We start from the raw sequence: 23,274 nt of genomic DNA, 5'->3' as shown, positions 1-23,274 counted from the left end.
TATTCACATTGTAATTTAAATGAACATACAGAAAGAATTACAGATGTACAACTCCAACATGACTCATTCTATATAATAATACATTTTGCAAATAAGAGGTTGTGGCATAATCATGGCCATGGTTATGGCCTACCCACCGTGCCCAGGTAACCTCTGAGGGTAGGTCCCTAACATACTGGGGTTGAAATCCAGAGCGCAGGACACCCCCAAACCAGCCCAGCTGAGCCACCCCAGGGCATCACTCCAATAAGGAAAGGTGAAGTGTAGAAAGGTGTAGGATAGATAAGAGCAGCTGCTGCTGCATGTAGGGAGGTGAAAAATAAAGATGTGAAAATAATACATATATATATTAAATAAACAAAAGTGCAAGAAAGGAAAAATGTGTATATAATGTGATGCCCTGAAGCAGCCCAACCAAAGCAATCCAGGGGACCCACGCCTCAAAAATCAACCCTTAGCTGCACTACAGTATGTTAGGGACCTACCCTCAGAGGTTACCTGGGCGTGGTGGGTAGGCCTATAACCATGATTATGCCAAAGCCTCTTATTTGCAAAATTCTATTGCAAAATTTATTATTATATATAATGAGTAATGTTGGAGTTGTGCATCTGTAATTCTTTTTTGTATGTTTGCAACAATAGTCTCCACAGGTAGCACCTCCCATTATATATATTTTCAGGGTGTGCAGTCTAGGGCCCCCATTCCACATACTTTAAATGAACAACATTTTTTGGTGATGAGAAATAAACTAGGCAGTGACTATTGTTGGGCAGAGTAATCCGTGTCACGTTGCTAACCATATATTATAGTTAAAGGGTAAAAAAACAAAACCTACCATTGCAAGCCCAGTATTGCTGAGAAACGGGGCCGTAGCTAGGGTAGTGCGGCCGGTGCCATCGCACAGGGCACCACAGGTCAGGAGGCGCTGTTTGGGCCTCTCAAATTTCTGTTTATTATCATACCTGCTTGTAGCTTCCTCTTATTTCATCCCCAGCATCTCCTGGCCTCTCCTATCTCTTCCCTGGCCCTTTGAAAAATGAAGGGGGTGCCAATGCTCTTTCTGGCACAGGGCACCAAAAAGTCTAGTTACGGCTCTGCTGAGAAATAACCCTAAGCCTCCAGTCAGATGCTGCACAGAAAATCCCCATTACATTACATATATTGCAGAGTGCTGTGTCCCCATTAGCACATACTCCCCAATCTCTGCATTATAAGCACTGATTATTGCAGGTGCTGGGAAGAAGTACCACTTAGCAGTCACAGCAGATCTAAGCCTCCTATCACCAGCTGGCGACCAGATCCTCCCCAGTACTGGTCCACAGCCAAAAGCTTTACCTGGAAGCTAGATGTGAACAACTCAAAAGTGTTGGAAGAAATCTGCAATTTTCCTGAAAGCAAGGTAATAATTTACTTACAGTACAGGAGCATTATATATGGGTTAGCTGGATATTTTGTGCCTCATAGTTTGGTGAAGTAATACCAGGTCTGTGGAAGCTTGTTGTCTACAGTATGTCTGTAATGGGATCTGCAGTACAATTACAGGCCTGGTAATCTATCTGATTTCCAAGGATTTTATTAACCTTTCAAATAAGCCTGATCATTTAGTGCTGTAAGTAGGTGTAGGTCCCTCTCGGCACCATAGAGCCACGTCACAATTGGAGTAGTGCACTACCCGCTACCCTGTGCTAAATATTAACTTACAGCATCTGTCAAACTTTGATGATACTTAAATCCAGTAGAGAAGTTTGACCCTAGTCAGCTTTTGATAAACCTAATTACCAGTTGCTGCACCCCGCACCGTGCCCCAAGCAGTGTATGGTAACTAGCGTAAATGTTATTCTTTTTGCAGGACGATCATACAATATATACGGTGACCACTAACTTATCACTGACATGGTAAGCTTACCTGTAGGTGATGCATGCTTTGCTTTCTGTTACATCATAGTATAATATTTATGTGCAGTTGTTTTTATAGCACTTTATGCGGTTGTCACTTGAGGGTGAGAGTTAAACAAAAAATTTAAATAACAGCAGCAAGGCTTCAAAAAAAAAAAAAAAAAAAAAATTTTCTTAGTATGTAAGAGACACCCAGCAGAAGGATTGGCCGGACAATGTCATATGTGTGAAACAGACACATATTGTAGCATAAGCTTACAAGATCGCATGGCTTCACCCCAGCCATTACACCAGGACAGATCGTAGGCTTATAAACCGCATCACACTAGTCTACATAGGATTGTCCGTTCTCTCTGCAGAAGTTTATAGATTCTGTGTAGATGGTTATTAGATTGTTATAGGCAGTGGTGGGAGTGGAGCAGCCCCTGTGAGAGATACTGGTTCTTCTGTTGCAGAGTGGATGGACCAGCATTGATATCCCTTGCTAAATGTGCTATTGGACCTGGCTCTTGAGTGTTACATCTCTGCCTAAATATTCTAAAACTTCAAAGATCTATCTTATGAAAATACAAATAGAAAAATCAATTACTGTAAATTCCATACAATGAGAGACAGGAGTTATGGAAGTTATATATAGAAAAATAAGGCATCTTACAAGCAGCAGTCTAACGTTACATCCACGCAGAGCGTTGGAGCATGAAATGATACAAGCCATGTTTTCATGCTCCAATTTGCTCCCTTCCCACCCGAAAAAAACCCATCAGAATAGACGTGTCAGACATCCTAAATATAGTGTACCATGCATTACCAATGTAGGGGAAATGAATTACAGGGCCATTCTTTACAACCCATGTCAGCCAGGTTTTATGTCATGTCTAAGTAACACACAAAACTGGTTTCTGCTGTGCTGACTGATGCCCTAACAAATGAAACATATGTATATTTATCTGATGTGCTTAGAGTGAATCTTAGATCTCAGTATGGAAAAAAAAAAAAAAAGCAGCTCAGAAGTAGTCTTATATATTATATACAGTAGCTGAAGAAACCATCTCTGGCTTTCTATGTATCATCCTGTCCAAGTAACATGAAAATTACTGTTTAAAAAAAATAAATTTCAAGGACTTCTATCATATGGATTGTAGGTGACGTCTGTCCGGTGTGCTGCTCAATGTAACATTGGACTGTTGAATTATATCATTTGATCACCATATTAAAGAAAAAAAAAATTTAAATACAGGCTTAAGCTGCCTGTGTCAAAAATGTTAGATATTTTTCCCGAGCCTCATAGTTGTCAGCAGGACGATTGTACGGTGTCCAAACTGGTTCCCCGACAAACAGTCTCATTGCTTTGATGTAATCCTAGAGCGGAAGAGAGAAGACCAGAAGTGACCATTAAACGTTGGGAGTATAAGGAAAGCACACACACACACACTCCTATCTCTCCTACCCCGATAGTGTCACAGTGCTGAAAGACATTACATTTTATTTCCTCCTTTCCATTCATTAATGGGCTTTTGTCATTTACTAACATGTAAGAGAAACCAATTCCAAAGTACATGTAAATATATACTACTGTATATGCAAGTTTGTTTTAATCCCTTATTGGCAAATGGGAGAGATGTATCAAGCCTTAGAGAGATCAAGTACTAACCAATCAGCTTGGCATTTTTCAAGCATAACCTGTAACTTGACAGTTAGGAGCTGATTGGTTTGTACTTTCTCTATCCACTTTATCTCTCTCCAAGGCTTGATACTTATTCCCCCTTAGGTCACTTACAAGTGTATGTCACAGTGATATTGATAAATAAGAGGTTTGTGTACACTACTGTTACTGAATGCCGGCTGTTACACTGCTTGTGTCCTCCTACTGCATTAGTGCTTGCAATTTACAGTTACCCAATATCACAAGGGGGGTTTACGGTTAGATTTACTAAAGCGTCTAAAATATATCAAGTGGAGATGTTACCCATAGCAACTAATCAGCTTCAAGCTACCATTTCTCTATTACATCCCAGAAAATGAGGCAACAGCACCACTTTTCATTTTAAGAAGCTTTAGTAAATCTACCCTTTGGTGAGGAAATACTTAGAATCCTTTCCTTAAGGTTTGATGTAATATATTTACTTAAGTCCGGCTTTTCAAAGCCAGCAATTATCTGCATTTTTCTTCTTCAGGGTCCACAGGGAGACAATGGGGTGTAGGTGGGACCTTGGAGGACCGGACACCAACAGCAAAGCTTTTTAATCCCAGGATGCTCCGGTCCTTCCCCCTATACCCCACCCACAGCCTGAGGGCAACTCAGTGTCGTCGGTGTCCGGCAGGAGCTGGGTCACCATTTTTAACAGTGGGGCTGCTTCAAGCAGCCCAAGCTTATTTTTATGATTTATTTTTTATTTGTAGTGTTTTAAACTGAGCAGCAGCAAAAGACCGTCCCTTGGACATCTGCGCTGCTGCTCCATCACCCCTCCATGGCGCTGTGACACCAAGCCCCAGGTAGGTACTCCCGGCGAGGCTCTTGGGGGGGACTAACTAGCAAGCTCCCTAGCCTGCAGCCCGGAATCCAGGGGACAGGTAAGGCGGATAGGCCCGCGTCTTTACACAGTCTAGCCTCCGGTCGCAGGAGACAGACTGGAGGCGCTGATGTGGACACTGGTGCGCCCACAACCCCACCGGGGCATTAATATACTGGCACAGAGGCATATTTAGAGGCCAGCGGACCCGGTGGCTAACGTCAGCACAGGGAGAAGGCGCTCTCCCTGCAGCCCCACTCCCAGCTCAGGGCGCCATTCCACTACAGTCTAGCCGTTCCCTGAGCTGCTCCTCCCTCACCCTCCGCCCCCTCAGAGATGGCAGGTCTCCGGGAACGCTGGGTCCAGTCTCCCTGTGTATCTCTCCCACGAGCCTGGTTATACAGCACTATATCCTACCAGCCACTGCGGTCTGTGTAGTTGATTGTAGTGCCAATTGTAGATATATAGTGTTTTTTTACTGCATTTGTATGTGACTTGTGCTAGTGCTGATCTCTACTTTCTATACTGGCAGCTTATAACTTTCCCTTTATTCTAATATACCCTGACATACTAATGTATAGGGGGCCACCATACCCGGAACCAAGCAGACTAGGAACTTCAGATGCCATGCTTCTATACCTGAGGATAAACCTTCAGCCTGCAGAGACAGGCCTTCATCTGGGGGATCCCAGAGTGAGATGCCGACTTTTTCAGTTCGCCCAGTGCTGGTGTCAAACCACCACAGATGCTTGGGTAAGAGATAGGGTCTCGAACGGGTACGCCCTCTCATTGCTCAGGCGGCCTCCCCACCTGTTGTGCTACACAGGCCCTTCTTCAGACCCGAACAAGGCCTTACTAATCCAGAAAGCTATACAGTCCTTGCTGTAAGCAGGGGTAATTATACCAGCCCCACTATCTCAGCGAGGGACTGGTTATTATTCAACTTACTTTCTGGTTCAGAGGGTGAATGGTCCTCATTGGCCTATCCTCAATGTCAAATCCCTGAACCAATTCATAAAGGTGCCTAGGTTCAGGAGGTAATCCCTACGCTCCATCAACCGAGCTATGGAACCTGGGGACTTTATGGTATCGCTGGATATTCAGGACTCATACCTACAGGTACCTATATAGAGTCCTCATCAGTGTTAGCTCAGGTTTGCTGTGCCACAGCAACACTTCCAATTTTCAGGCTCTGCCCTTTGGACTGTCCCACTGGGGTTTACCAGATTTATGGTTTTTATTACAGCCCACCTGCTCAAGGTATCCGACTGCTCCTGTATATGAACAGCCCCCTGCTCTTAGCAGGATCACCAGGGTACTTCAATGCCATTTCAAGTTAACCATTGCTTTCCTTCACAAACACGAATGGGTAATCAACTGGGAAAAAGTCCTCCCTGAATCCCTCACAGGGTATGATTCATCTAGGAGCCCTGCTGGATTCTCAGAATCAGAGAATCTTTCTGACATCAGACAAGATCTCCACTCTTCAACTGCGAGTGCACAGATATCTCCACAGTCGACGAGTGTCCTTACACTCAGTAATGCGGGTTCTGGAATTGATGGTGTCTACCTTCAGAACAGTGGAATATACGCAGTTCAATTCCAGGCCTTGACAAAATCTGATCCTCTCCAGGTGGAACGGGTTTCTCCATCAATGTTCAGACAATGATGCTCTCTCCGGAGGTGCATCTGTCTATCTGGGTGGCTATAGCCATCTCATCTAACCAAGGGTCACCCCTTTTTGGATTCTGGACTGGGTTATCCTTACAACGGATGCCAGTCTCTGGGGCGCAGTGACCAGTCCGCACTCCTTTCAGGACCATTGGACGTCGGTCGATTCAACCCTGCCGATCAACTTATTGGAACTTTGAGCTGTCTTAGGGCCCTCACTCTGGCCTAACACATTCTTCACGGTAAACCATCTATGTCACAACAGTGGCTTACATCTAGGAGACAGTCGAAGTTGGGTAGCAATGACAGAAGTGTCAGACATTCTGACATGGACCAAGGGTCACCTCCTGGCCATCTCTGCAGTGTTCATTCCGGGGGGTTCTCCATTGGGAAGCAGACTTCCTCAGCCGTCACGACGTGCATCCCGGGGACTGGTCTCTTCACCTAGAGAGGTTTCAACCCCTAGTGAGCAGATGGGGCTTCCCAGAGGTGGTTCTCATGGCCTCCTGACTATCACACACTGCCGATGTTGGGGTCCAGAACTGGAGATACCGAAGCAACCTTCGGTGAGAAGTTGTCAGTGAAGTGGACCTTCCAATCTGTGTACCAGTTTCCTCCAGTCTCCCTTCTTCCTCAAGTTCTTACAGGTACTGTCCTGCTTGTGGCTCCAGATTGCCCAGACGTCACTGGTACTTAGATTTTCGGAGTCTCTCCGTCAACACTCCGTTCCTGTTGTCTCAGGGTCCTTTCCTTTCCCTGGAACGTCTGTCTTTAACTGCGTCCTTACTGTGGTCCAAATGATTCTCTGGCACTGTCATCATTGGGATGTTTAGAGCGCGTAAGTCAGCTTCTGCTGGGATCTACCACAAAGTATGGCATACATATTTCTTATGGTATCGTACCTGTAGCTACAATCCTCAAGTGTTTAAGATTTCCAAAGTTATGGCATTCCTTCCAGCTGGATTGGGTCTAGCCCTCTGCCTGGCCTCCCTGAAAGTGCTGGTCTCTGCACTATAAGTATGGTTCGTATGTGGAATTACTCCACTCCCAGGTGTCCAGACCTTCCTTCAGGGTGTTCTCTGGATTCTACCTCCCTTTATCCCCCCCTAGGGGCTCCTTGGGATTTGGAAGTAGTTCTTCATGCCCTCCTGGGGCCTCCATTTGAACCACTAGTTTTGATAGACCTTACGTGGTTTATAGCTTAGACTCGCTTTCTTATGGCGTTTGCCTCTGCCAGGAGAGTGTCGGGATTGGGAGAGTTCTCATGTGGCTCCCTCTTCTGGATATTTCTCCAAGACAGGACTATGAGTCGCACTCGCCCTGTGTTTCTTCCTAAAGTGGTTTTTAAGTTCCATATTATTGAGGAACTTATTGTACTGACATTTCAGCCACCAGCCCTCTCGGCTGGTGGGGGTCTTATTGACTGTAGTCCGGGCTCTCAGGATCTACGTCGACCGTACCAGTTCCTTCCGGAAATCAGACTCCTTATTTGTGCTCTATGGATTTCACAGGAAAGGATGGCTGGCCAATAAACAATCATTGGCTAAATGGCTTCGTATGACTATCTCAGGGGCCTACACACAGGAAGGCCTTTATGTTCGGCTTGTTGATGCTTATTCTACTCGGGCTGTGGTGCCTCGGCTGTTCAGCCTTGCAAAGTGGCCACGTGGTCTTCTGTCCAGACCTTTCTAAGGTTCTATGCATTGGATAGGAGAATCCGGCGCTCAAAAGGAAGCATCCTATCAGCGCAGGAGCGTCCCCACCCTTAATTGAACTGCATTGGGCCATCCCCAAGGTCAACCCTGTAGACCCTGAAGAAAGTGAGATTTGGTAAAAACTTACCCTTGTTATCTCTCTTTCTTCGAAGTCCATAGGGTCCACAGGGCACCCGCCCTGACTCACCTGGCTTCATATGGGCTGTGTTACTGGTCACTGATTTCCCATCTCCTTCTCTGAGAGTGTGGTTCTTGAGTCTTCCGGTCTTCTCTCTCTTTTTCCTCCTCTGGACTTTGGCTACTTACAAACTGAGGTGCCTCTGGCTTGGGAGCGGGGTTATAGGGAGAGTGGACCCACTGCATCCTGGGAGCTGAAAACTTTAACTGCGTGGTTCCCAACCTATACCCCAAGGTCAACCCTGTGGACTTCGAAGAAAGAGATAACAAGGGTAAGTTCTTACCATAGCTCTCATTTTTTAAAGGACAAATGGTAGCTGATCAAAGTGAGGGAACACTGATAAAATTATCTGATCACATGAGTGAACCATAGAATATGCCCGGTAAATGGTTTCAAATTCCAAAACATTTTAAGTTCTTTTTACCCTCTTCCAGCTACTGATTACACTAAATGGGAAGTTCCCCCAGCAGTGGATGCTCATGTAACACGTCTGTTTAAAAATGCCATCTTACCCATCCATACTGCAACCTCTTTAAAAGCAGACTACAGATAGACGTATAGCTTTTCACAAATCCATATATTCTCTTATAGGAGCTATTACTCAACCTGCTAGGGCTACGGCGTTTCCCCCTAATGCTTCAAGGGAACAACTATCCTACACCGCTCACAGTAGAGATGCAGCCTCCTACTTGGGAGAAGCAGCTATGGATAAGTCTTTCCTGGCCTCCAGGATGTCTGCCACTTCAACAGTGGTTTGCTGTATTGGTTGACTCTGTTCCTGGAAAGCAGACTCAGGTTCAAAAAGGGCTCTGGAGACCCTTCCTTATTCTGGAGATATCCTATTTGGTCCAGAATTAGATTAAATTGTGACTACTTTGGCAGCTTCTAAGACAGCATTCCTGCCCTCTACATATAATATGAAGCCTCGGACGTCATCCTTTAGCCCTCAAAGAAAAGCTAAGGGTCAGTCCTTTCCAAGGCAGCAGGCATCAGCCAAGGCCTCCAAGCCTAGGGCCAAACAAGCCTGGGCTTCTAGACGTCCACCTGCCAAGTCTGAGGACAAGTATACAGCCTGAAGGGGTGGGCCTCTTCCTGGGGGCTCCCAGGGTGGGAGGTTGACTTCTTCAATTCACCCAAATTTGGCATCAGACCACATCAGATGCCTGGGTAAGAGAAGTGGTCTCCAACTGATATTCTCTATCCTTCCTAAGGCGACCCACCCGGCAGTTCTTTTGCACAGGGCCTCCATCCGACCCAAGCAAGGCCCTGCTGCTCCAAAAAGCCACTCAGTCCTTACTGAATTCAGCAGTAATAATTCCAGTCCCCTCATCACAACGAGGCAAGGGCTATTATTCTACCCTTTTCCTGGTTCAGAAGCCCAACAGGTCTCATCGGCCTATCCTCAAATCTCTGAACAAGTTTATCAGGGTGCCCAGGTTTCATATGGAAACCCTCCGCTCTATTATCCTGATTATGGAGCCTGCAGATTTTATGGTGTCTCTGGACATTCAGGACGCTTACCTACATGTACCTATAGCGCCTTCTCATCAACAATATCTCCTGTTTGCCATCCTACATCAGCATTACCAATTTTAGGCCCTAACGTTTGGCCTCTCAACGGCCCCTCAGGTCTTTACCAAAATCATGGCAGTTATGACAGCCTCCCATAGTCAATGGATCAGACTACTCCCATATTTAGACTACCTCTTCCTGTTGGCCAGCTCCCCATAGATTCTTCACCATCTGCAGGTAACAATTGCCTTCCTACAAACGCACAGCTGGCTGATCAACTGGAAAGAGTCTTCCCTGACACCTTCACAAAGAATGGTACATTTAGGAGCCCTCTTGGACTCTCAGGTTCAGATAATCTTTCTAACAGACCAGATCTCCTTAATACAACACAAAGTGCACAGACTGCTCCTCAGTAGTCAAGTGTCAATTCACGCTGCAATGCAGACATTGGGATCAATGGTGTCTACCATCAACATGGTGGAGTTCGCTCAGTTTCACTCCAGGCCCCTACAACACCTGATCCACTCCATGTGAAACGGTCTACCCCATCTATTTCGATCCCCAATACATGACCAGGGCACACTAACAGTCATGGTTTTAAGGATAGCCATACTTGAGCACAGGTGACTTAATTAGCACCTCAGTTATTTTGATATAACCATCTGTGCTTATGCATGTATATCACTAAAACCAGGACTGTTGGTGTGCCTTGAGGACAGAGGTTGGGAATCACTGGCCTAGAGAGTACATCCATGAGCGCGCAATACAAACTTGAGCAAGCATACATATATTAAGAACATACTATCCAAGTGGTCCTTGTCCACCAGTCCAAAGGAACAAACAATAGGGGTAAGTATGACACGAAAGATTCCTGTGAATGAAACAGTTCTCAGTGCCTTGTCCCAAAAGGCTTGAACTTTAGGGCAGTCCCATAGTACATGCCAGAAAGTGCCTGATTGAGCTTTACAGTTTGGACACTTGGAGCTCCTCCATAACTACATAAATGAACAGGAGTCAGATACTCAACATAAATCACTGAATCTGTTGGAACCGTATTGAAGTAGATGAGAGCCATGGACTCTATATCCACTTGCCACATCTCATTCCTGCAATGAACAAACATCTGCCTCCCACTGAGCACGGAGAGCCCAGCAAGTCCAAACGATTAAGAACTTGCAGAACAAAGGAATAGAGATCTGATACGGTATGACGGGGGCCAACTGTAAACAGAAGTTTTTAAAGCATATCTTAACTGCAGGTACCATTAGAATTGAGTGGAGGAGATAATCTCCAACTGGAGCTGAGCAAAATCGTTACATACACCAGAAAAATGGTTGCCTTATAAGAGACCACTACACACCACCCTGGTGTGCAGCAATAAGAGCTAAAAGGGCCCTTTAGCATTCCACAAAGGGGTATCCGGATCTAATCCCTGAGCCTGTAAGACTTGAGATGCTGAATTTCAAATCACTTGACAAGCAATGGGATCCCCGGTCTATTCTCCCTCCCACTGAGCAATGCCTGAAGGTGAGTTTGCTCTGGTTTCACCTGGGCTACCCCTTGGTGATGTAATGCATTATGATCAGAGTCTTGAATCCAATTCCGTAAGTTAGCCAACTGGGAAGCATTGTAGTAAAACTAGAAGTGTGGCAACACGTATCACTCTTTGCTCGGGATCTAGCAGGGACATTAAGCTGAATACGAGCACAGCGATCCACCCAGGTCAGAGGTGATATCTATAGTACAGAAAAGTTGAAGGGGGATAAAATCCAGAGATTGTTAGAATATGTCCGAGAGTTTGGGTTGTAGTCTCGTTTTAACTACATTAATATGTCCAGTAAGTTAACACCATATTCTCAAATGCATTGGGGCTGTACATTTAACGCCACAAAGTGAAGGAAGGAATAAGACATTAATAGAGACCCTGGCTACTGGAGCAGAATATAGCAGAATATAGAATCCAAATCCACTTAAAAAACCCCAGGCCCACCCCAAAACACTGCATAGTCTCCCACAGAAAGGGCCACTCCACAGAATCAATGCCTTAGCGGCATCTAGAGAAACATCTGAGAAGGACTCCTGTCCATGGGAGACCTGCAAATGAGTAAACAAAAACAACGGTGGTGGACTGGTCGGGCATAAATCCCATCTGGAGTTGGTGGATCAAAAGAGTAATTACTTGATTGAGCCTAGTAGCCAGTACCTTGGCCAATATCTTGACATCTGTGGGAAGAGGGAATATTGGGGAGATAAGAATCAGGGAGTTTCGGATCTTTCTTCGGCCACAGACTGCGGACGGGGTTCCTGCATACAAACTCTTACATCATTTTAGAAGACGGGGTACATAAATACAAGCACCTTTTTTGTACAGATCCGCAGATATACTATCAAGTCCAGAAGTCTTACCTCCAGGAAGGGCGCGAATGACTGCATGGACCGCTTCCAGCATCAGCAGAGTCTCTGAATACAAATATGCCCAACTACATCCATGCCGCAAACGTGGCAAATCACGGCGAGCATAGTGGAAGAAGCGCGCCTGTGAGCAGGTACGTGCACTGCATTCGCGCCTCCATAGGAAAGCATGGTGCAATCGCAGTGAGCACCATAGCACACAGTAGCGTATGCAGGTGCGAGGAATTGCATGGCGCACTGCGTGTGCACATTTGTGGCACGATCAGCCACAATGTAACTGGGCGCATCTGCAAGCCTTTGGCTTCAGCAGATAACGTAGGGAGTGTAGTGGCAGCTAAGACATATAGCTTCTGGTAAAAAGTCATAAAAACATGAGCCACACAGTCAACATTAAGAATCTCAAAAACAGCAGCAGAGGATCTCTCAGCCCTAGCCAAGTTGGAAAGATAGGCGGATAGCTATCTGTAAAAGAAAAATGGGTGTGTGCAGTGAACAGTCTGCTATTAAATGGTCCTTCCATTCCATCTGGGTAGACAGCCAGGCCATTTTAGACTAATCAAACCCATCCGCCAATTCCAGACTTCTATAGGAGGTTTGTATTTCTAGCTCTTTATATCTAGAGAAAACATTTAAGTTTAGCAACAAGTTTAATCAAGGTGCCCCTCAAGAAGATTTTAAATGTACCCCACACCACCGTAACTGGGACAGAGGGCCTGATTCAGAGGCGCTCGCTGTTTGTGAGCGCTCGCTCTGAATCAGGGTGGAGGTTTTTTGTTCTTTTTTTAACCAGCCCGCTCGCTAAGCTGTAGGTGCCCACCCACCGATTGTGCGAGTGGGCTAGAGATGGTCGCGACCATCGGCATTGCGAAGAGACCCTAAGGTAGGGTCTCAGCACTCGCAATGCTGAGTGGACTTCCTGCTCTAATAGAGCAGGAAGTCTACTACTGACATTACGAATGTCAGTAGGGCCGCCCACAACTGGCAGACGTTCCTTAGGAAACTCCTCCATTTGAGCAGCCACCTCCCCTACCCACCTACAAAACGGGGCGAGCTGTCAAACAACATAGACAGCCGCCCCGTTTTGTTGCGAGCCCCGGAGCGAGTGAAGTTCTCACTCGCTCCGGGGCTCGCACACGCGCGCAGTGGGCCACCATCGACCTACTTGCGAGCGGGTCTGAATCAGGCCCAGAGTCCTGATTGTCAGGGAAAAAACCCTCCCTGGTAACTTCTAGTTCAGATCCAGCTCCCATTCATGTCAGCCAAAACGGGTTGAGCTTCCAAAAATGTTGCCCTTGCCGAGTCACCAAATCCAGACCCAGTGCAAGCAGGGAGTGGTCTGATATCCCTCCAGGTTTGTAGAACAATGACTGCAACTGCGGTTGCAGTCCCCACTAAGCCGCAGAATGTTTGGGGGTGGGAAAGGGAAGATGAAGCACTGTGTTCTTGAGAATGGGGGCGTGTCGGCCCCGGTTTCAAGGCGTGCCGAGGCCAGAGACCAGTGGCTGTGTCTACCGATGCAGATTTCCTGGGTTACTCAAATGGCCAATGTTTTTGCAGATTAGAAGATGCTGCATCCTGCCATGTATGAACCTACCACCCAACATGGTTCCTGCCATTAACAGAGCTGGTCCACTAATAGCATCAGTCGTGAGTGTTCAGCCACCATCTGTATGTGAATACTTTTAATTAACTTTGAAGATACCTTTGATTTGTTATTAATGGATCGGTCCATTCAAATATTAGTTGGCTATTACAGACTGAAAAGGCCGAAGCCAAGTCATAACGTCCTACAATTAAACCAATTACGGGGCTTATTTTATTGTATAATCAAAAATTTAGAGACGTTCCGCCTCTGAACCCCTAAGTATTTGCATTATTGGAGGAGCTCAGCAATCTGAAACTTGCTACTTATAATTCACCAATTATGAATATTATTAGCACCATCTTTAAAACTTCTAGGTATTTAATAATAAATTTGGAATGATACACCCATACTACGTACATTTTCATCCAGTGTAAAGCGATGGTAGATTCCGGCCGGGAGAGTGATCAGGTCTCCTTTCTGCATAAAGATCCTGATCCATCGGTTCTCATTGTCTCGCACGTCAAAGTAACCGCTGCCCTCCAGGATGTAGCGGATCTCATCATCTAGGTGCAAGTGCTCCTCGTAAAAGCTTTTCAACTGGAAGGAAAAACAGTTTAAAGCAGTGTTGTAAATAATGTAAAGCTTCATATGTAAGTACCTTTCAGTTTAATAGAGGATTTCTCAAGGCAACAAATTGGTTTCATAAACCGTCCTTTTAACCTTCTGGGAACTAGGTGGGGTGTGACATTCCCCAACAAGATTTAAACTCCTATAACTTTAAAAAAAAAAATACTGCAGGTAAGTTCCCGTTCCATGTACCTGGAGTTGCGACATTGCCAGTTTGCGTAGTTATGGCGGTTTATTGTGGCAAGTACTATTTTAAATTTGAATTTCTATTTGTAAAAGTTACATTTTTACTAACGATTGTGATTCAAATGTGTTCCAAAGATCTTTTTCAAAAAAGTGGTTACTAGAAAACTTGTAAGTTTAGTTTGTAAAAAGAAAAAAAAAAAGTTATTTTTGTTTTCTTGTTTTAAAAGATTAAAAGTTTATTCCCTTTTTATTTTGTTTTATTTTTTATACCTTAAGGGACAACAATCAATGTTTTGACAGCCGGAATTACTGTCGTACTAAATCAGTATACTAAGGGTGAAGTATAGCATGGGGTATGAGATTGTGGAATAAAATGAACCTAAAAACATTTGACAGCAATAATCCAGGGCTGGTTCCTATGCGCACATAATAGTTTTCTCACTGATCAGTAGACCTGCGGCAAACAGGTCAAAGTACAAGTTTAGAAAGTAAAAGTCTGATGAGTTGCAATGAAAATACCATATTTTCTACAGTTTGCTGCTTCACACTATCACTATATACACTGAATACTACAAAACACACACCACTTACTTTGGAACATTGTTTCAAGCATAAATTACCAATTATCTTGACAGAGGAGGCTCATTACATGTTGATGACTGGTCAACATTCTCAAGAGCCTGTCAATCACCTGAATTGCAATGGCTCAGGAAAAGCATAGCTTATACAGTCATCTGCTAGACCACACTGACATCTGTCAATCATTTATGCTCATAATACGTATTAGATGTCATGTAACGAGGACTCAATAAACTAAACTATGGTTCAGGATGTAAGATGTAGCCTTAAGCTCACTTCCGTTGTAGGAGACAGGGAAAACCTAAAATCCTGAATAAATGGTCAGAGCTGTACAGGACCTGCTGCACCTGCAAGTCGTCATTTTCACAAAATCCAAGTACACTTTACCTTCTGCTCATAATTGGGCAGCGTGTCTTTATGTATAGTGATTATATCCATCCAAGAGTAATTGTTTTCTTTCCGAATCTTGGTCAGCTCAGGATCAGTCTCATAATTATCAGCATCCAACTGGTGAGGGGAAATAGAGAGGAAAAAAACACTAACATATGTATTGCTGTGAACATAAAAGACTACTAAAAATAAAAGGATAATAATGTACAAATAATTTCTCAGTGACAGATGTTATTGGTTAAAAAACACATTAGAAATCTGAAGTGGGCCTGGAAAATAGTTTAACGTGCCCTCCTGTTGAAGGATAGGCAATGCACGTGCCCTTATGGAAAGGGTGTGGCCAGTATGCAAGGGGTGTGGCTACCACTTTAGATAGTGTTAATCCATCCTCCAACTCTTTCCCCTTCGAACACAGTGGCTATGTGACGTGAATAAGCCCCCACAGTTGTTCTACCAGATACGGGACAGTTGGCAGACTGCCTACAGCTCTGCACTGCATCAGAGTGCCCTTCTCCCACTATACTGGTTTCATGCAAGTTTGGCAGTCACACAGCAAGAAGCTTACACAGCTACCTGCCGGTGTGCCTGAGTGGGAGGTTTAGTCCAAATTAACAGCATTCACTGTTCTAATTCCCTCCAACCAGTCCCGACACTACATTATTAGCCGGCACCCTGCATTAATAATCCCTTATAGCCCTCACTAACCCCACATTACAGCAATACCCCTAACAAACATTCCCTTAACTGTTCTGCAGATTCAGCCACTCCACCTATCAGAGGGCTTGCCAGCGTGGTCTACTGTTGTGTACTTCATAAGAGATCTGTTCCCCTATAAACAGTTTCCAGTCAGTGTCAGCAGTGACACAGCAGGAAGCTTAAGAAGCAAACAATCCAGTATGCTCAGTGTTGGTCCCGGGGCCAGCGGTTAGAGTGGAGCTGTTGCAGACACAGAAGGGTAAAGGAAAGAGGCAGTAAATAAGAGACAGAAGGAGCAAATGGCCTTGGTGGGCAGAGGAAATAGTGGAAGCCCACCCACAGCATTCAGGATGAAGAGGGAAGGCTTGTAACGATAGTTGAGACTGGAAATAATAAGGGAGTTGAGCATGGTTTTCGGTGAGAGGAAGCGGTGTATTTTGGCAATGTTATGGAGGAGGTGGCAGCAGCAAGAGGAACAGAATGTGAGGTCAAGGATGACACCACGGAAGCTGGCATGGGGAACAAAGGACAGCTTGTCCACTGCAAGGGAAATGTGGGGAGGGGTATTTGGTAGGGTAGAAAATGAATTATACTCTGAAGGAAGGGTTGGTGTAGAAGTGAGACGGGATGAATGTAAAGTGTATGTAGTCGGTCAGTCTCTTTGCAAAGAAATCCTGGATTTGGTACATTCCTACATTTTAACAATTAGAACTAAATAAACTGCTTTATTCTTTAAGAATTTGTTGGTTTGTTTATACTTATACCAAAAATAAACAAATTAGTCAACGCGATGATTCTGAGGTTTGATCAGACGAGTCCAGAATGGCAAATTGTCTACTGTACGAGAAACTTCAAATTAAATACTATATTGTCTTTTTGTAACAGAAAGGTTTAGCAAGAATTTGGAATATAACAAATGCCTATTTCTGGCCCTCGAGCAGAAAATATTTTATTAGAATGAAATGCACATTTCTTTTAATAAAAAATAATCTGTATTTTACCAACAAAATCTATTAAAAAAAAAAAAAAAACAACAACAACAATGCATCAAATATTTTTTTCCTTTTTTTTAAATTTTCACCTTAAAAGTGCAGTTAACATTTACATTAGATCAATATGTTGAGAAATCATCAGAAGTAAGTTATGATGGTGCCACAATGCCCAGGTAACTTCAGCTAATGAGCCATCCAAGGCAAATTCATTTATTAAACGTAGTCATTCACAGTCAATTACTTTGGATCCTGAAGCTAAAAAAAGACATTGTTATAAATGACAGAGACGTTCCAAACAAGATGCATATTTTCCTCCTGGACAGTTGTCATACAGTGTAGAATCTCATAGTGTAATGCTTTTATCAGGAAAAGTAAATATTCAGCATTGTTCTTCGCTTTGTTCTCCAGTTTATCTTGAACAAAATGGCTGCTTTTGCAAAATGGTGCCTCCAGTCACAAAATGGGTACACGTATAAGAAACTGAGCAACACTGTGGGGCTCATTCTGAGTTGGGATCAAAGCAAAAAAAAAAAAAGCAAGAGACCATGGCACCCTGGCAAAACCATGCTGTGCAGCAGGTAGTGCAAATTTCAAATGTGTAGTAATTGTGGGCTACATGCAAAACCAGCCAGTATTTACCCAGCATACAAGCACAGAGCCATAACTAGACATTTTGGTGCCCCACACACACCTCCGTATTTTAAATACGGACAGTGCGCGCCTTCAAAAAAAAGGGATGTGTTCTCACAGGGAAGAGGTGTGGCAACACACTATTACCCCCTTGTTCAGTCACATTACGCCGCACAGTAGTGCCCCTTGTTCAGTCACATTACGCCGCACAGTAGTGCCCCTTGTTCAGTCACATTACGCCGCACAGTAGTGCCCCTTGTTCAGTCACATTACGCCGCACAGAAGTATCCCTTGTTCACATTATGATTTAGCATATCTCCTCCTTCCCCCTGCCCATACATCTCTCTCTTCTATATGCAGCAATCACCCGGCCAATGACTCTGACTAGGCCAGCCTCAGACTGCCTGAAACACTGTCAGTGTCTGGACTTTGCAAGGAGTATTAAGCTGCCATCTTGTTTGCATGCCCAACAGCTCCTCACTTTAAGCTTGTACCTGAGGGAATCTGGAGAGACGTCATTATGTCTCTCCCTACAGAACGTACGGGAGCAGGGGGAGGTGGAGCTCAGAGCCAGGGCTGCAGGGAAGAAGTCGGCGTATCTCTACTAATATACATAGCAGCGGGTACCCGGAAAATAGAGATTGTGGTGGTGGTCAGTTCCGCCCCCAGGGCATCCTGCGCTGTGTGCAAACACATATATATGTGCACCCCTTGCATTGCAACATGGTTTGTTCCAGGTACAAAGTTACTTCCACCTCGGAATCAGGCAGAGTATGTCTAGCACGAAGGGCCTATACAAATATGATACTCATGGGAATGTGGAAGCTGAGCCAGTCTTATGACTTTCTCAGATGCCTGATTGTAATGTGTGTAAAAAAAAAAACAAAAAAAAAACATAGTAATATTTGTTATTACTTATATAAACATGGAAGAGACCCGCTATGTTGTGCATAGAGAGTACTTTTTTATTTTTAATTATTTTTTTAATTATGTATATACACTGTACACACACACAATAACAAAACTGCATGTCTAAGATGAAAACTGCATTCTGCATTAACTGGAAAGAATTTTCAACCGCTTACTATTAGTCAGTGCAGCCAATGCTGTCCTTATAGGGCTCAATGAGTTAAGGCCCCCATACATCTGTGACGGATCGTCGCGATGTAGCGATCCTGTAACCTGCCATCGCAGGATCGCTGAAATCGTGATTGGCAGATCGGTGAAATTTAACATGTAGAATTTCACCGTTCCTGCAACAAATCGCGGAACATCAATAACCGCAGGTCAGCATTTCCGACCGGCAGACCGGCGTTTCCGATCCCATTGCGACAATCCTTTAGGCAGGGATAACAGCTCAGTGCAAAGGTACCACAGGTGTGTGGAATAGTTACATAAGTTGTAAGCTGTTTGTAGTGGAATAGTGTCCCACAGCATGGGAAGTAATGCTTTTATAACAATACTGCAATATACAGAAAACATGCACCAAAATAAACTAAGCTACCTCCAATGTGGCAAACCCTCTCCTATACATTATACAGAGCATATTATAGGAGATGTAGGTCCCTTTACTGGGACTGACACAACTGCTTTTAATGACAGATATCCTAGAAGTGAGAGCCCAATAGTGTCCTGTATCACAGAATGTGGGAATAATGTACGCTTGTCCCCAGACAGCCGTGGCCCCAGGTGACAGCTGCAGCTGCCATTTGTAGCAATCCCATGAAACAGAATTAGATGTGTTTTCTTAACAGAAAATACTATGGGCTCTCTTTACTAACAAAACATAACCCCTTTAGCGCTCGCTATAGTGGTTATGCCACCTTTCTGTATTTAATAAAAAGCAGTAATCTAAGATTAACGCCGTTTTCACAGCATCGCTCAGATGGCGAGAGCGATGCAGTCCCCATTGCCGGCAATGGCGACCCTGCGGTGCCTTTCCGGCTTCAGCAAAGTCTTCCAGGCACTGTCGGGTCCCCACGTCGTGCATACGCGTAACTCTGGAGACTTGTTGCTGGCAGCGTTAGGCTGCTAGCTGCCCAGCAGAGAGCCTCACCGAGGACTTCGCAGGACCTCGCGAAGAATACTATACTAATACTAGGTGGCATTTTCGTTTGTATCACAGTGATACTAAACAAAAATTGCCGCTGGTATTTACGTTGGTTTATAAATGGGGCAGTTTGGTAATCACCTTTTTCCATGGTTTCTTTCTTCAGATTGCCATTACTGACTTATACCCCTATCACATAAACCTTTGCTTTAACCCGGCTCGGACCTGGGATGAAACAGTTTTTTTTTAACCTCCATTTACACATGGGCGACGACTCAGGATATTCCCAGGTTGTCAACCTTCATACCAGACCCGGGTTTTCCAGTCAGGCAGTGACTTGGAGATTATGTCATCTCTAAGGACCACTAAGTCCGGCCGATCAGAGCATATTAGGCATGACCCGGATCATCGAGACCCTGGTTATGTCTGTCAACCGAGCAGGGTTGTGGACCCAACTCCAACCTGGGTTGGTCCCTTTCACACACAATCTAGACCCGGGTCAGTGTGCACACAAAGGCAAATACCTGGGTATTTAAGCGATGTATGAAAGGAGTATGATATTGCAGATTTGGCACAGTGTTATGTGACTACAATGTGAATCGCACATGATCGAGCAGAGTGGCCTTGTAATGCCCATTTGAGCTCTGTTTTCACTTTGACGTCCTTCCCCATCATATGACGTTCTGAGAGTCTGTGTAGCAGACTGACTGGGTCTGGCAGCCATTCTTGTTTTCCCTTCAACAAGATTTTGAAAAGGGGGATGCTTTACAGGAGGATAGGTTGGAAAAATTACTTTCAGACTAATGCTTAAAACACAAAGGTTTCCTCCCTTAAAGGTTGGTACATCTGCAGATGATGGTCGTTCATACACACTGAATGGCCATCATCTGCTTGTACCTTCGGGTCCCGGCGGCCGCGGGGGGCGTGTCCCGCCCCCCTCCTCGCGGCTGCCGCTGTGTGTGTACGGGCGGTCTGCAGACCGCTCCTACAACCTGCTGATGGACAGATATGTCTGCAGACATATCTGTCCATCAGCTGTGCAGCACAGCCAATGCGATATGTCGGTGAACGTCGGCGTTCACCGACATATCGCGGGTACACACTGGCTGAGGGGCAGCAGATACATTGGGCGATCAATTGATCGGCCAATGTATTGGTCAGTGTGTACCCATCTTAAGATTACTATAATAGACTGGATTGTTTATTTTATTTTGTATATTGCATTTTCTTGCTCTTTAATGCATTAGGGCTATGATATGTCATCAAAATTAATTATTTCTATGAAAATGTTGCAACTACAAGTCCGATAGTGTTAAAACTATTATTGATGCTGTTGGTCTAAACAAAACATAATGAACAGCATTACATAGCCATGCCCCAATTCCACTGTTTTTAAAAGGTATTTATTTTTGCATGTTAAGAAGAAGTGTACTGCACTAAAACAGAGGTTCCCAACTCCAGTCCTCAAATACCACCAACAGGTCATGTTTTCTGGATTTCTTTAATCATGCACAGGTGAGTTATTCTATTTTGCTGGGAAAACTTGAGGGTTGATGTTGAGAACCAATGTAAAAGAAAAAAAAAATCTGCATTCAATGTTCTTTGCACAGTGACTCATTCACGTTCCTTATTACGGTATTCTATATTTATTTCATTAATAAATGATGCATGATTAGCAGGCTGGCAATTTACATAGTGTGGCATTTACATGTGACCCAATAGTCTTAGTGGGTAGGGCAACATTATATTGTGTAAAAGTTGGCCGTACACGGCATGATAATAGTGTAAACCAGCTGGTTTGAACAATTATTGTTAAGTGTATGGACCTGAACGATAATAGTGTACAGCCTGGGAGCAGCTGAAAACCAGTCTGTATTGTTTAGTTACCAAACCGATTCACCCAACGTTACACAGTGCATGGAGGCTCTCTGATTATCGAGTCGTCTGCAGAATTTTTTTTACATGATTATCTCGGCTATGTACTAAATGTAAATCACAGGGCGAGTGGTAGCGCTAACTGCTGCCCGTCCTCAGGGGGTTGCGGAGGAGTCTTTTACATTTGAAAGACCTGATCAGGAGATCCACCTGCATCCTCTTACAAAGACTCTGCATGAAAATTGGGCTGTTGTTATGTAGCGGGACACAAAAGAACTGCAGTTTCTGCATAATTTTATGAAAAACCGGCTTGACAGGGCCCCTACACTTGTGCTGCGATAAGACTTGTTCAGAGGATCAGTTAAAGAGCATTTTCTCGGACTGTGTCTATGAAGGACTTGGACAAATTAACAATGTTGGAGTTGACCACTGTTTTCAACACTTCTGGAAACCTAGGGATCAATGGGCCCAACTCCAACACAATACAGTGGTTTGCCAAAATCATGAGCAAACTGTTATTACATTTCATTAGACTCTCATATGAGCGAGCCCTTATGTCAAAGCCATGCCTTGTTGATATGTGTAATACTAGGGATACGGTCAATATCCCGACCGCGGGGACGTCGCCAGAATCTTTGTAAGGCGCTGCGGAACACTTGTGGCGCCATATAAATAAATGCTAATAATAATAATAATAATCCCAAAGGTCAGTAGCAAGGTTGGGGGGAGGTTTAGGGTTAGTTAGGCACTAGAGGGGAGGTTATGGTCAGGCACTGGGAGGAGGGGAGTGGGGTGGGTGAAAGGGGTCATGTTGGAGGGTAGGGAATACTGACCGGTATTCTAACCCTGTAGGGATACCAGCGGCAGAATTCTGGCCACCAGCATCCCGTACCCATCCTGTAATACTAAGGTAGTTATATAACCAAATACTTTCAAAACCTTCCCGAGATTTCAGGACCCCCCCAGTCCCAGGTTGCAGGAGAGAGAGGTCCTTGCACAGGTCTATGTTCCCATACTGACACACTACATCATGTAAAGTTATACATCACTTTTCTCTACGCTTAAAGAAGTGACACTTAGGACGGTCATTATTATCACAAAGCTCAGCTGTGACCTTGCCATTACCTCTGCGGTAGCAGCAGAACCTCCCTGGATTATAAATAGAACGCTGGGTACAATTATGGAACCGTTGCCGGCTACAGTGTCTCACCTGGTAGGAATGAACCCCCAGCGCCCTCAGCTCGTCCACCGACACCGGCTGCTCCGGCTCCGGCTCCAGCCGGTGAGGCTTCCTCTGATCCTCCGCAGAGTCATCCATATACCAGGCCTGTACCATGCTGCCAGCTCCGAGCCCTCTCTCACCCTATGAAGTATGAGCCGACAGCGCTAGCTCAGCCAGGGAAACACGGAGGCAAGATCCGCCCCGATCTATAGTACAGCTCATCTAAATCAGCCTGTTAGAATATGTCGCTGGACCGCCATCTTGTTGGTTATCTTTGTGCATGAACTGGTCCGTCATGGGCCTGTATTTTGGAACGTCATACTGAGGGACATGACGTGCTTTACTATTTACTTATCATACACACATTGTACCTGTGGCTTGTCAGGGCTATTATCACACAACTCCCAAGTTAAGCTAACCAGATATTTTGAGGATACTACCTGTTAGTTTTATATGTATTAATTTATTTGTTAAAAGTTTTACAACAAGAGGAGAACAGGATCTACCTATGTAACTTCTGATCCATGTAAATGTTTAATAAATTCTT

At 44.6% G+C, this 23,274-nt stretch overlaps 1 protein-coding gene across 1 annotated transcript; it reads right to left on the bottom strand.

Annotated features, from left to right (window-relative positions):
* Positions 1–687: 687 nt before the first annotated feature.
* Positions 688–22,971, bottom strand: LOC148516833 (acireductone dioxygenase). Its single transcript, XM_088479527.1, has 4 exons — positions 22,716–22,971; positions 15,260–15,379; positions 13,898–14,077; positions 688–3,256 (listed from the first exon to the last, which is right to left on the bottom strand). The coding sequence occupies exons 1-4, from the start codon at positions 22,839–22,841 to the stop codon at positions 3,137–3,139; spliced, it is 546 nt and encodes a 181-aa protein (XP_088335653.1). The 5' UTR covers positions 22,842–22,971; the 3' UTR covers positions 688–3,136.
* Between the last annotated feature and the right edge of the window lie 303 nt (positions 22,972–23,274).

The sequence above is a fragment of the Taudactylus pleione genome, unplaced genomic scaffold (genome assembly GCF_031769625.1).
Source record: "Taudactylus pleione unplaced genomic scaffold, aTauple2 ptg000238l, whole genome shotgun sequence".
Taxonomy (NCBI): domain Eukaryota; kingdom Metazoa; phylum Chordata; class Amphibia; order Anura; family Myobatrachidae; genus Taudactylus; species Taudactylus pleione.
Note: the sequence above shows the minus strand (reverse complement) of the source record. Positions and strands in the feature narration are given on the sequence as shown.